At 45.9% G+C, this 13,844-nt stretch overlaps 1 protein-coding gene across 22 annotated transcripts in view; it reads left to right on the top strand.

Moving 5' to 3' along the window:
• Window positions 1–13,844, top strand: part of LOC120372175 — a 398,338-nt gene that overhangs the window by 63,527 nt on the left and 320,967 nt on the right. For 17 of the 22 annotated variants that reach the window (XR_005584756.1, XR_005584754.1, XR_005584753.1 and 14 more), the window contains 2 exons: window positions 12,819–12,910; window positions 13,357–13,466. Coding sequence is in view for 9 of the 22 variants with exons in the window: in XM_039489032.1 (XP_039344966.1) it covers window positions 12,819–12,910; window positions 13,357–13,466 (202 nt within the window). In the remaining 13 variants the exon portion in view is untranslated. The remainder of the gene's footprint in view (window positions 1–12,818; window positions 12,911–13,356; window positions 13,467–13,844) is intronic. The other 5 variants (XR_005584764.1, XR_005584766.1, XR_005584762.1 and 2 more) reach the window with 1 other exon arrangement.

The following is a 13,844-nucleotide window of genomic DNA, read 5'->3' as shown; positions in this document are numbered from 1 at the left end:
TATATAAATAAAGGTCCAGATGAGAAGATTTTTAAAAGAATAAATGTTGTGCATGAATCTTAAACCAATATAGGAATCCATTGAAGCCATTTTCTGACTCAAAATGTATTGACTTCAAGAGAAAGAGAGCAGATGAAAAAAACAGGGGCAGAACTTAAACAGAAATATAATAGAGAAAGAAACAGTTGAAGATGTAATGTGTATGTATATATTCAGAAAGATTAGGAGAGTTTATTGTCTATATTTGGGATTCCTTATACTGTATGCAAGGAATCCAAAATATATACAGCAAACACTCCTTACCTTTATGCTTTATGAAGTCTACATTGACTTTTTTTAAAATCACCAGTAGTAAGAGAGATGCTGCCCATAAAGATGCTGAGTGCCCCAGCTTCCATTGACTTCAGTGGGAGTTAAGGGTACTCAGTTGTATTGACTTCCTGACTCTGTGTATTCAACAAATCTCTTAGCAAGGCACCATTCAGCTTGGTTAGCTTTCTTGGCAACTTTCCTGGATTTTAATACAAATTTAATTTTCTAATGCTTGGAAAGCCATCAAGATCACAAAGGCTGTGATCCTACAACCCCTTATACTTATGCAGGTAGCTGTTACTTCTACAGGACAAGTAATTTCAGTAGTCTTTTTATGAGTCCTGAGTATAACTTCAGTAGCCTTTTTCTTTAATAGGGCTCCTTACATGAGTAAGTGGTGTTTGAGTGACTAAATGTATGCTTATCATTTTGTGCCCATGGGCTAAATCAATGTTTAGAATCCTACCAGACCTTTGCATTGTCACCTTCCATAGAGAATATAGGAAGAAAAAGTCAATCTGACCCAACATGTCTTTCCTTTTTGGTTTATTTATTTGAAATTCAATATTATATCTCCAGAAAGAAATCTTCTGCTGATTCATTTGAAGTCATTTGTAGTCTTTTGATTTTCCTTGGTGATTATCAATTTTTTGTGTTATCAATTAATGACTACATTAATAGAACATCCAAACAGTCCAAAGCACTGTATAAAGTGTGTGTGTGTGCTGAGAGCGAGAAATCACCTCACCCACCACTGAAAAGCTGCTAACCTGGGGTAGAAGGCATTGGCGGTTTAACAGTACAAAGTAGCACTACTCAACAGTTCAGGACTAAGTGAAGAATACTTTATCCAGTTGAAACTACAGGGGAGATTTAGGTAGGCAGAACGTAATTATGCTTAATAGCTTTTATTATCTGGTACAAGAAATAATCCTGTTTGTGTTCCCTAAAAACCTTAAGGTAGGTTTTGTTGTTTATACCTTGGTTGGAATTATTTTCATTATATATGAGTCACAATCTGGTATTTAGATGGTGGAATGTTTCAACTGGAATTGCCTAAATCATGTTTTATTGATGGAGAATGAAAAACACAGGCAAGGCTTGAGTGGTAAACAACTAGATGAAGTCCTTTTCTCTACTTGTCCAAGTATACATCAAAGCAAGTGCTTTAGGAAAGGGAATTGTGTAGAGTTGCATGAAATGTTTGCATCGACCCTAACACCCAGTCTTGGATTCAAGCTATGTGGTGTTCAAATCTCAGTCCATTCTTGTGACAGTTATGTAACCGTGAGCTGAGATAGTTATACAACTTGGAATCCAGCAGACTCCACACAGACATGCTTAAGATAAGAAGATGACTATGCTGTGGCTTGCTAGACTGAGGGAAAACTGGGAGAATATTCCTGTGGAGGTTTGAATTTGTCTAGCTTAAAATTTGCAAGTGAACCAGCAAAGAGCTGGTTTGCTTCCAACCCTCACAAATAAAACTGCAGGGTTCAGAACATTAAACCCCTCCTCAAACAAGCTTTGCAAAGCCCTAGAGATGTGTGCCCTTATTTACAGTCAGTGCTAAGTCCTGCATGTTCTATCAGAGGGATAGCATTTTTCATCATAATGAATCAAACTTTCTAATTTCCACAGAGGAATGGAACCCTGTTAGGCAAGCAGTGCACAAAATACTGTGTGAGAAGCACTCCTCTTTGGTCTGGTGCCACTGAATATTATTTGTGTAATGACCTTGATACAGGCATGAGGCTCTTGGCAAAATACACACGTTTCTTACAGCACTGCTGGGTTATGTTGTTTCCCGCAAGTTCCATCTATTTTCCTGGGGCTTCTTATTCCCCACCCATCCAGTCCCCTATTTGCATCTGTTGAGGTTGTACCTGTATAAAAGGAATAACAATTGCTCATCTTGTTGACTTGTAACTCAGTTGTTGTCCCTTTATTGTAAGAAGAGATGTGGTCAAATGGTTCCATCGTCATTCCTGGAAAATCTCTAAGGAAGTGCTAGTAGTTTACTGCGTGGCTACCTATTTAGGCCAGATCATTTCTCCTGATCCACACACAGGGGATGTCCGCTGTCCCCTACTGCCTTAAAGTGAGGGGTCAGCTATGTCTATGGCACTATAGCCCCTTCTTCCTCCAACCTCAGGAGAGCTCTCTACAGGAGTGAGATCTGTGGGTGGGGAGAGTGACAAAGAGTGGGCAGACCAGTACTGGGTGGCAGAAAGCTTGGAGCAGGAACAAGGGGTTGTACATCAACTCCTTCTCCCAGCCCTAGCTGTTTTCTCAAAGAAAGATAATACAGATTGGGGCTGTATTATCTTTTCTGTAGGGCCCCTCCAGAGGGAGGGCTCCCATGCAAGCGCTGAGGCTTGGGGACCTGTCCTATAGCTCATTCTGCAGAGGTCACACCCAGCCCCCACTCCTGACAATGTGGGCAAAACTCCATCATGGGCTCCTTGTGGAGTTTTCCTCTTTTAACCCACTCCCATAGGTTTCAGTGCTGGAAGAAACAATCTATCTTTTCAGCTGTTTATAACTTAGCCAAATTTGGGTGGAATTTCACAGTAACAGAAAAAGGCACATCCCTGACATGAAGGCCACCCTCAGACCTTGCCCCAGAGCATGGTGACAGTAGAACTCCTCAAAGAAAATTCTTAATAGAATATTTTTAATATTGGCAAAATAATGTGTTTTTTCCCGTCACCTACTTCTCAGAAATGACAGAACTCTTTTGCCTAAAATTTTCTTACGCGCACACACACGGAAAATTTCAGTCCAAACAGTTTAAAGTTTGGCAAAGTTACAAGCAACTAAAAACAGAGTCCTGTAATGGGAAGTGTTGGGCAACCTTAATAATAGGTGGAGCTATTTGCCCTGCCTATACCTTATTATACTTGATTCTCTAATATTTAAATTCTGAGCAGCCATTAAGGAGGAAGAATCTGTTGCATTTTTCTTCTAATCAGCTCCTTACCCTTATCACCCCATTTAGTTTTAGAGTACAGGATAAAAAGAGGGCAAAATCCTTTCCACACTAGCAGGAGTCATACATGAGTGTGGGAACCAGAATAGTTCTGCGGGTTAGGTGTATGGCCCAAGAGGCTTCCTAATGGCTCACAGCCAACAACGGGATGAGACACAGTGTCAGGAGTACCTTACTGCTACCCTGAAAGAGAGCAGCATGCACTGCAGGTGCTGATGTGTGCCACCAAATGCAGTCTTTTTGTGCTAGCAGTCATCAAACCATAGAAGATTAGGGTTGGAAGAGACCTCAGGAGCTCATCTAGTCCAACCCCCCTGTTCAAAACAGGACCAACACCAACTAAATCATCCCAGCTAGGGCTTTGTCAAGCCGGGCCTTAAAAATCTCTACGAATGGAGATTCCACCACCTCCCTAGATAACCCATTCCAGTGCTTCACCACCCTGCTAGTGAAATAGTGTTTCCTAATATCCAACCTACACCTCCCCCACTGCAATTTGAAACCATTTCTCCTTGTATTGTCATCTGCCACCACTGAGAACAACCTATCTCCATCCTCTTTAGAACCCTCCTTCAGGTAGTTAAAGGCTGCTATCAGATCCCCCCCCCCTCACTCTTCTCTTCTGCAGACTAAACAAGCCCAGTTCCCTCAGCCTATCCTCATAAGTCCCCAGCCCCCTGATCATTTTAATTGCCCTCCGCTGGACTCTCTCCAATTTGTTCACATCCTTTCTGTAGTGGGGGGCCCCAAAACTGGACGCAGTATTCCAGATGTAGCCTCACCAGTGCCGAATAGAGGGGAACAATCACTTTCCTCGATCTGCTGGCAATGCTCCTACTAATGCAGCCCAATATGCTGTTAGCCTTCTTGGCAACAAGGGCACACTCGTCCATTGTAATCCCCAGGTCCTTTTCTGCAGAACTGCTGCTTAACCAGTTGGTCCTCAGCCTGTAGTGGTGCATGGGATTCTTTTGTCCTAAGTGCAGGACTCTGTACTTGTCCTTGTTGAATCTCATCAGATTTCTTTTGGCCCAATCCTCCAATTTGTCTAGGTCATTCTGGACTCTATCCCTACCCTCCAGTGTATTTACCTCTCCCGTCAGCTTATTGTCATCTGCAAACTTGCTGAGGGTGAAATTCATCCCATCATCCAGATCATTAATAAAGATGTTGAACAAAACCGGCCCCATAACCGACTTCTGGGGTACTCCGCTTGATACCGGCTGCCAACTAAACATCGAGCCATTGATCACTACCCGTTGAGCCTGACAATCTAACCAGCTTTCTATCCATCTTAGAGTCCATTAATCCAATCCATACTTTTTTAACTTGCTGGCAAGAATACTGTGGGAGACCTTATCAAAAGCTTTGCTAAAGTCAAGATAAATCATGTCCACCACTTTCCCCATATCCACAGAGCCAGTTATCTCATCACAGAAGGCAATCAGGTTGGTCAGGCGTGACTTGCCCTTGGTGAATCCATGTTGACTGTTCCTGATCACCTTCCTCTCCTCCAAGTGCTTCAAAATGGTTTTCTTGAGGACCTGCTCCATGATTTTTCCATGAGGCCATGCTTGCATGGTTGTGCTGCTCTGCTCCTGGCTTGTTTGGTGGGCAGGTAGGTGGAGAATTCTCTTCAGCACATTCATGCCTCACAGGTCAGGATTTGATTCCACACTTGTATTTTAATATTAAATGATATATCAGACTCATCTGACCTAATGCAAATTAGAGCTGAACCTGGATTCATTTGCTGCATTTGAAATTTGCTGCAGTGGGGCCTATCCGCATGGAGGGTTCCCATGTAATCTGTGGAGCTCAGGGACCAGCCCATTCTGCAGGGGCCACCCTCTACCCCCATTCCCTGAGGGAATCCTTAGGGAGTTTTCCTCTCTCTTAACCCACTGCAGTAGGTTTCATTTCTGGAAGAGGCAATCTACCTACATGAGCTTACTTTGCTGTAGAAAAGTCCACTGGCCTGAGTTTACATGTGTCCTATGGAAACAGCTGCACAGCAGTAAATCCTATTATGGGCTTTTAAAAACCAGAGCAAGGAACTGACAAAAAGATGGCTCTGTTCAACTAATTGGCTTTTTATAGCAAGTATTAACGTCTCATCCAGCTAAGATGACCTAGAATGATAAGCTGTCTAACACTGTTCCACAGAAAATGAAAAGACGTGCCTGCTGGAGAGTGGAGTTCTTTCAGTGGAACAAAGTTCCCATCCGCATCTCAGAATGCTAGGTATGGGGGATGAATGCAATGATTGTACAACTCGTGTATATGGATACACTCACATCTTACTACATATTGTGATGGAAATGTACCTGCTTCCCCCACAGGGTTTTGCCCAGTAATCTTCCTGCAGAGGTTGTGTGTGAAAAATGACTAATGGAAATATCCGTTGTTGACAGCTGAATATCTGCTGTTTTAATTGTAAAAGTATTTAGCTGCTACTATGCTCTCTGGGCTGGTTTTAATATAAGATTATAGATAATAGGTAAAAAGCAGGAGAAAAAAAAACGTTTGTAGTGATAATCAGGATGGCCCATTTCCAACAGTTGACAAGAAGGTGTGAGTAACAGTAGGGGGGAAAATTAGCATGGGGAAATAAGTTTTACTTTGTGTAATGACCCATCCACTCCCAGTCTTTATTCAAGCCTAATTTAATGGTGTCTAGTTTGCAAATTAATTCCAATTCTGCAGTTTCTCATTGGAGTCTGTTTTTGAAATTTTTTTGTTGGAGTATTGTGACTTTTAGGTCTGTAATTGCGTGACCAGGGAGGTTGGAGTGTTCTCCGACTGGTTTTTGAATGTTATAGTTCTTGATGTCTGATTTGTGTCCATTTATTCTTTTGTGTAGAGACTGTTCGGTTTGGCCAATGTACATGGCAGAGGGGCATTTCTGGCACATGATGGCATATATCACATTGTACATGTGCAGGTGAACAAGCCTCTGATAGTGTAGCTGATGTGATTAGGTCCTATGATGGTGTCCCCTGAATAGATATGTGGACAGAGTTGGCAATGGGCTTTGTTGCAAGGATAGCTTCCTGAGTTAGTGTTTTTGTTGTGTGGTGTGTGGTTGCTGGTGAGAATTTGCTTCAGGTTGGGGGGCTGTCTATAAGCAAGGACTGATCTGTCTCCCAAGATTTGTGAGAGCGAGTGATCATCCTTCAGGATAGGTTGTAGATCCTTGATGATGTTTTAGTTGGGGGCTGAAAGTGACGGCTAGTGGCGTTCTGTTATTTTCTTTGTTGGGTCCGTCCTGTAGTAGGTGACTTCTGGGTACTCTTCTGGCTCTGTCAATCTGTTTTTTTCACTTCAGCAGGTGGGTATTGTAGTTGTAAGAATGCTCGATAGAGATCTCGTAGGTGTTTGTCTCTGTCTGAAGGGTTGGAGCAAATGCAGTTGTATCTTAGGGTATGTCTACACTACAAGACTATTTCGAATCAACTTAATTCGAATTTGTGGAATCGACCTTATGAAGTCGAAGTTGTGTATCCACACTAAATACACTAGTTCGACTGTGTGAGTCCACAGTAACGGGGCCAGTGTCGACTTTGGAAGCGGTGCACTGTGGGAAGCTATCCCACAGTTCCCGCACTCCCCGCTGCCCATTGGAATGCTGGGATTTCCCCCCAATGCATGCTGGGGGAAAAAATGTGTCGAGGGTGGTTTTGGGTAACTGTCATCATTGAACCGTCAATCACGCCCTCCCTCCCTCCCTCCCTGAAAGCGCCTGCGGGCAATCTGTTCGTGCACTTTTCTGCTCAGTGACAGCGCGGGCGCCACAGCACTTTGAGCACGGATCCCGCTGCAGTTTTGGCCGTTGTCAACTCCTCGCACCTTATCGTCCACCTCTTCCACAGTCAGCTGCTGAGAAATAGGGCTACTTTTCAATAGTGCTGCGAGCACTGGTGGACCATGGGGGACGTTTTACCAACATCAACGTCGGGTGGCCAGGCAAAGTTCATGACGTGTGTGTTTTCAGGAACTCTGGTCTGTTTAGACGCCTGCAGGAAGGTAGTTTCTTCCCGGACCACAAAATAAGTCTTGGGGATGTGCAGATGCCTATAGTGATCGTCGGGGACCCAGCCTACACGCTAATGCCCCGGCTCGTGAAGCTCTGTGCAGGCGCCTTGCACAGCGACAAGGAACTCTTAAAGTACGAGCGAGAAGTGAGCAGCGTGACCTGTGACTGTTCAGTTTCTCTACAGAGAAGCTGAACCTGCCCCTGTTTATTTACCAAGTGACTGTTGACTAGCATCTGCAGTTACATACCCCGCCCACCCCGCTTCCCCAACTTCCAACACACGTTAAAAATAAAAGACATGTTCCACTGTAACTTTACAAAGGTTTCTTTATTGATGACTTTGCGTTACAGGGTTGAAACTGGGACACGGACTGTGCTGGGTAGGGTGTGCACTGATGTAAAGACCGCCTGTAAACTTGAGGAATGACAGGCTCCTGCTCCCAGAGTGGTCTGCAGTGCCGGACTGGATGTTTCAACGGAGCCTGCCATCCCTCCTTTTTGGGACTCTGTGTGCGGGGGCTATGTGGCCTTTTGGCGGGGAAGGACGGATACAGCTTCCTCTGCTGTGTGGCTGTGTGGTCCAGGACAGGGACCGTTGCATGAGATCTGTAACCCCCCTCCCCCGCTACAAAGTCACGTACCCCCCAACCCACACAGAACCTGCAAACCACCTCCCATACCGACCAGGGTGCTTACTGACTGCACTGTGTGTGTGACCTGCTGCTGATCCTGCCCCCATGTCTGTACCCTGGTAAAGGTGATTGTCCTGTCAAATTACCAACCCCCTTCCCCCCCTTCAAACACAGTCTCCTCTAAAAGAACATGACGGAAACAGTAATTAACAGAAAAGTATTTTTTATTATCAACTAGACAGTTAGGGGATGAAACTGGGATGGGGGCTTGGGTGAGGCGGGAAGGAAAGGACTTCTCAAAATTTAGGGTATGAGAGCTTTTGGGTACTTGAGCACTCTGCTGGGGTGCAGTGACAGTTTTCACGGCCCCTGGCGCCCCTCCTTCTGGTTATTTTGGGTGAGGGGGGTATGGGACTTTGTGGCGGGGGAGGGCGGTTGCAGATACACTGCAGGGGGGCTCTGTCCTCCTGCCTGAGGTCCTGCAGAACATGCACAAGGCGCAGGAGCATGTCCGTTTGCTCCCTCATTAGTCCAAGCAGCGTTTGAGTCGCCTGCTTGTCTTCCTCACGCCACCTCTCCTCCCGTTCGCTGTGTGAGTGCTGGTACAGAGACAGAGTCTCTCTCCACTGGCTCTGCTGGTCCGTGTCGTCTTGGGAGCACCCCATAAGTTCAGCGAACATCTTGTCCCGTGTCTTTTTCTTTCGCCGCCTAATCTTTGCCAGCCTCTGTGAGGGGGATGCTGTGGCGGGTCTGGAGACAGTCCAAGCTGTGTGATGGGGAAAAAGGGAGTGAATTCCTTGCAAAGATAAATTTTTGCGAACAATGAACACAGTCTAGTCTGTCTCTGTGAATTCTGGGTTGAGATCCCAGTGCCTGATGGGGCAAAAACCATTTTCGCGGGTGGTTCTGGGTAAATGTCGTCAGTCATCCCTTCCTCCGGGAAAGCTACAGCAGACAATCATTTCAAGCCCGTTTTCCCTGGATTGCCCTGGCAGACGCCACAGCGTGGAAACTATGGAGCCTGTTTTGCCTTTTGTGCCTGTCACCGTATGTGTACTAGATGCCGCTGACAGAGGCGGTCCAGCAGCGCTACACAGCAGCATGCTTTTGCTTTTGCATGACAGCAGAGATGGTTACCAGCCATATTGTACCATCTACCACACCATAAATTGGTAATAAGATGGGCATGGTTACCAGTCCTTTTGCACTGCACCATTTGCTGCTGTCCTAAGTGCCCCTGGCTGCTCTTAGCCAGGGGCGCAAAAGCCAAAATTGGTTTTTAGATACCAAAAAGGTACCAATCCTTTTTGGTATCTAAAAATAGAATCAGTCCTGCCTAGAATATGGGCAAGTGTACTAGAGAGCCACTGTATCAGAGAACCAGAGAGCACAGCTGCTCTGTGTCAGATCCTGCATAGATTATGAGCTGTATGCTATTCACAGGGGGTGCTCCTGCAACAACCCCACCTGTTCATTCCATTCTTCCCCGGCCATCCTGGGCTACCATAGCATTGTCCCCCCACTTGTCTGATGAAGTACTAAAAAATGCAGGAATAAGACACAGTGACTTGTTAGTGAGAAATGAGTGGAAGGCAGCCTCCAGTTTCTATGATAGTCCAGATAGGACATTAAGGAGTGTGGAGGAAAGGAGCCCAGCATCCTGCTGCTAGTCCAGGGGCAATTGAATCTTTTCTTTACACATGAAGGGTGGGGGCTGATGAAGCTCAGCCCCCTGTTGCTTTGATGACGATGGTTATCAGCCATACTGCACCATCTACCATGAAAAATTAGGTTCACCTGACACTGGGGGACCTGACAGATGGTAGTCGGCATGGTTACCAGTCCTTTTGCACTGCCCCATGTGCCAATAGGCTGATGATGAGGACGGATACCAGCCATATTGTACCATCAGCCATCCATAGCGTGGGGGGAGCAAGGATGTTGGTGTTGAGTGCTGCACCATCGCGTCTATCTGCAGCATTCAGTAAAGATACGGTGACATGTAAAAGAGTCAACAGAGGATTGTTTTCCCTTTCACTTCTGGGGGTGGGGGGGGGGTGCGTAAATTGCCTAGCTATGCCCTGACCTACCGCGGACACTGTTTTTGACCCTAGAAACATTTGGAGCTCAGCCAAGAATGCAAATGCTTTTCGGAGAGTGCAGGAACTGTGGGATAGCTTGCGTCCTCAGTCCCCCCTCCCTCCATGAGCGTCCATTTGATTCTTTGGCTTTCCGTTACGCTCGTCACGCAGCAGCGTGCTGAGTCTCTGCTATGCCGTCTGTCCGGAGATTTTTTAAAAATACTTTGGACCAGGCGTAACATTACAGTAATTCCCCTAATTAGATGCAGGAGTCTCCGAGCGAGATCACCCTGAAGACGGTCACTGAAGGAGATAGAGAGTGCATGCTGCGTGAAAGCCAGCACAAACCAGGGCCCTATGCAGCCGTGCTCGGGGAGGCAATGCTCCCTGAGTACCTCATGAAAGCCTTGCGCGGAAAAGTGTGCTGCCACGGAGCACCCAATAAGGCAGCTCTCCCCAGGAACCTCCTGCGGAGGCTTTTCGATTACCTCCAGGAGAGCTTCGTGGAGATCTCCCAGGAGGATTTCTGTTCTATCCCCATATATAGAGAGACCTCCTTTTCACATACTTCAGATTCCTGTTATATTAAGAATAAAAGTTTACATGGTTAAAGCACTTACCGACTGCTCCTTCCCCTGATTCAGGATCCGGGTTAATGGCCGGGGACGGTTGGTAGGGGATCTCCGTGACGGTGATGAAGAGATCCTGGCTGTCGGGGAAACCAGCGTTGTAAGCGCTGTCGCCTGCCTCGTCCTCCACAAACCCTTCCTCATCTTCCCCGTCCGCGAACATCGCCGAGGAACTGGCCGTCGACACTGTCCCATCGTCAGAGTCCATGGTCACTGGTGGGGCAGTGGTGGCAGGCTCCGTAGTGTCCGTTTGCCGCTTTGATTTTTTGGTAGCCTTGTCTGGGGTCCTTGATTTTCATGCGGCGCTGCGTTGCATCACGGCTGTATCCTCTGTCTCTCATGGCTTTGGAGACCTTCTCGTAGGTCTTTGCATTCCGTTTTTTGGAGCGCAGCTCCGAAAGCACAGACGACTCGCCCCACACACCGATCAGATCCAAGAGTTCCCGATCAGTCTATGCTGGGTCCCTCTTTCTATTCAGAGATTACATGAACTCCTCTGCTGGAGAGCTCTGCATCGCTGCCGGTGCTGCTGAGCTCGCCCCGATGTCCAACCACGAAATGAGATTCTAACTGTCCAGACAGGAAAAGGAATTCAAATTTTCCCGGGACTTTTCCTGTGTGGCTGGTCAGAGCATCCGAGCTCGGACTGCTGTCCAGAGCGTCAACAGAGTGGTGCAGTGTGGGATAGCTCCCGGAGCTACTAAGTTCGATTTGCATCCACACCTAGCCTAATTCGACATAGACATGTCGAATTTAGCGCTACTCCCCTCGTCGGGGTGGAGTACCGAATTCGAACTAAAGAGCCCTCTAGGTCGAATTAAATGGCTTCCTGGTGTGGACGGGTGCACGGTTAATTCGAATTAACGCTGTTAAATTCGAATTAAAGTCCTAGTGTGGACCAGGCCTTAGAGCTTGGCTGTAGACAATAGATCATGTGGTGTGGTCTGGATGAAAGTGGAGGCATGTAGGTAAGTATAGTGGTCAGTAGGTTTCCAGTATTGGGTGGTGTTTATGTGACCACCACTTATTAGCATTGTAGTGTCCAGGAAGTGGATCTCTTGTGTGGACTGGTCCAAGCTGAGGTTGATGATGGGATGGAAATTGTTGAAATCATGGTGGAATTCCTCAAGGGCTTCTTTTCCATGGGTCCAGATGATGAAGATGTCATCAATGTAGTGCAAGCAGAGTAGGGGCGTTAGGGGACAAGAGCTGAGGAAGCCTTGTTCTAAGTCAGCCATAAAAATGTTAGCATACTGTAGGGCTATGCAGGTACCCTTAGCAGTGCCGCTGACTTGAAGGTATACATTGTTCCCAAATGTGAAATAGTTGTGGGTGAGGACAAAGTCACAAAGTTCAGTCACCAGGTTTGACGTGACATTATTGGGGATACTGTTCCTGATGGCTTGTAGTCCATCTTTGTGTGGAATGTTGGTGTAGAGGGCTTCTACATCCATAGTGGCCAGGATGGTGTTTTCTGGAAGATCACCAATGCTGATACAGACTAATACGGCTACCACTCTGAAACCTATCACCAGATAACAGGTATTGGCACTTTAGCCACTGTGTCATCTAGACCTGCTCTGAGCAAGGTGAGGTGACATAGTCGCTGATCCCACAAGATTTACATGTGCCTAATTTTACGCATGATGAATAATCCTATTGAAGTCAATGGAACTACTCACAGTGTGCAAAGTTTGTGAGTGCATAAGTCTTTGAAGGATTGGGGACTTTGTGGTTAAAGAACAGGGTGACCTGATGCCCAGTCTCCCACTTTAACGTCTGGAGCACACTGCCTACCCAAGTTGCTGCCTTCAAATTAAAACATTGATTTATTGGGTCAGTTGGTCCAAAAATAAAATGAAAACACCAATGTAAATTAAAGAAGGTAAATATGTCCTCTGTCATTAGGAAAAGAGGAGCATTAAGGGTTAATGAAAAAAGACTGTTTGTTTCTTAAAAGCAGTAGTTTACTGCTTTTGATTTACTAGTTCAGAGAAAGCAAGAGGTACTGCTGCTAATGTAAACAGAGAGCTTCCAAAGGAATTCTGAGCACATAGTGAAGTTGTTACATATTATTTGTCTATTGCTAATAAAGTACTCAGGTTTTACATCCATGGTCTTTGTCCCATTATCTAGAACAATTCAAAAACCAGACAAAACCACAAGGCAAAGTTGAATGGGAGAAGGTGACAAGCGGTGACCAAGCAGTAAAGCTGAGAATGAATCATGTGAGTCACATACTTTTTAAAAAAAAGTTTCATGCTGCTTTTTTCTTTGGAGGTGACGTGATTACACTTTACTTAGATATTTTTAATTTGTCATGCTTTGTATTTTGAACTTTCAAACAGTTGATGCCTCCCGCTGCAGTGGGTGTCTGTTTAATAAGCATTTTGGAAGAGGGCTACCTTAAAGGTGGCATGGGTAGAGAGGCACAGTACATAAGGTCAGGTAGGGAATACCAAAGCCATGTTGGAAAACGGCATTGGGCTAGATTCACAAAAGAATTTAGGTGTCTATCTTCCAGAGCCAGACCCCACTAGGATTCAAAAAACCCTTGCTCAGCTGCTACCTATAGGTGCCTAAGCTCACTTGGTGCCTAAATGTTTGCAGTAAAAAATCCATAGGTGCCTGTGTTTCTGCCTCTGACCATGCATGCTCCCGTGCCCCACACCAGGCATCCAGATTGATGCCAGCCCCAGAGCGATGCACGAACCCGGGGAAGGTAGGCGTTCATCCTCCTAACTCACCTGCTCAGAGCTCTCCCACTGGATCAACCCTTTATAGGTAAGCTTATGCAAAACCACTGTGGGGGGGAGGAGGATATCCCTTATAACTTTTAGCTCAGGGTAGAGTACTCATGAAGAATTTGGGAGACCTCTGCTTCAAGACACTCCTCCCGCTCCCTCACCCCCTGCATAAAGGAGAAAAGGGATTTGAACAGGGCTGTTCCTCCTCTCAGGTGAGGGCCATAACCACTGGGCTTTAGGATACTCTGATGTGAGGCTCCCTCAGCTTCTGCTGTTGAATTAAAAAAAAAAAGAGGGAATCATTGGGATATGAGAGACTGCACACAAGTATGATAATGACTCTATAGGTTGGTGGTTAGAGCACTCACCTGGGAGGTGAGAGACTAAGGAAATTAATTTTTAAAATTATTCATCC

The sequence above is a fragment of the Mauremys reevesii genome, linkage group 9 (genome assembly GCF_016161935.1).
Source record: "Mauremys reevesii isolate NIE-2019 linkage group 9, ASM1616193v1, whole genome shotgun sequence".
NCBI lineage: Eukaryota > Metazoa > Chordata > Testudines > Geoemydidae > Mauremys > Mauremys reevesii.
Note: the sequence above shows the minus strand (reverse complement) of the source record. Positions and strands in the feature narration are given on the sequence as shown.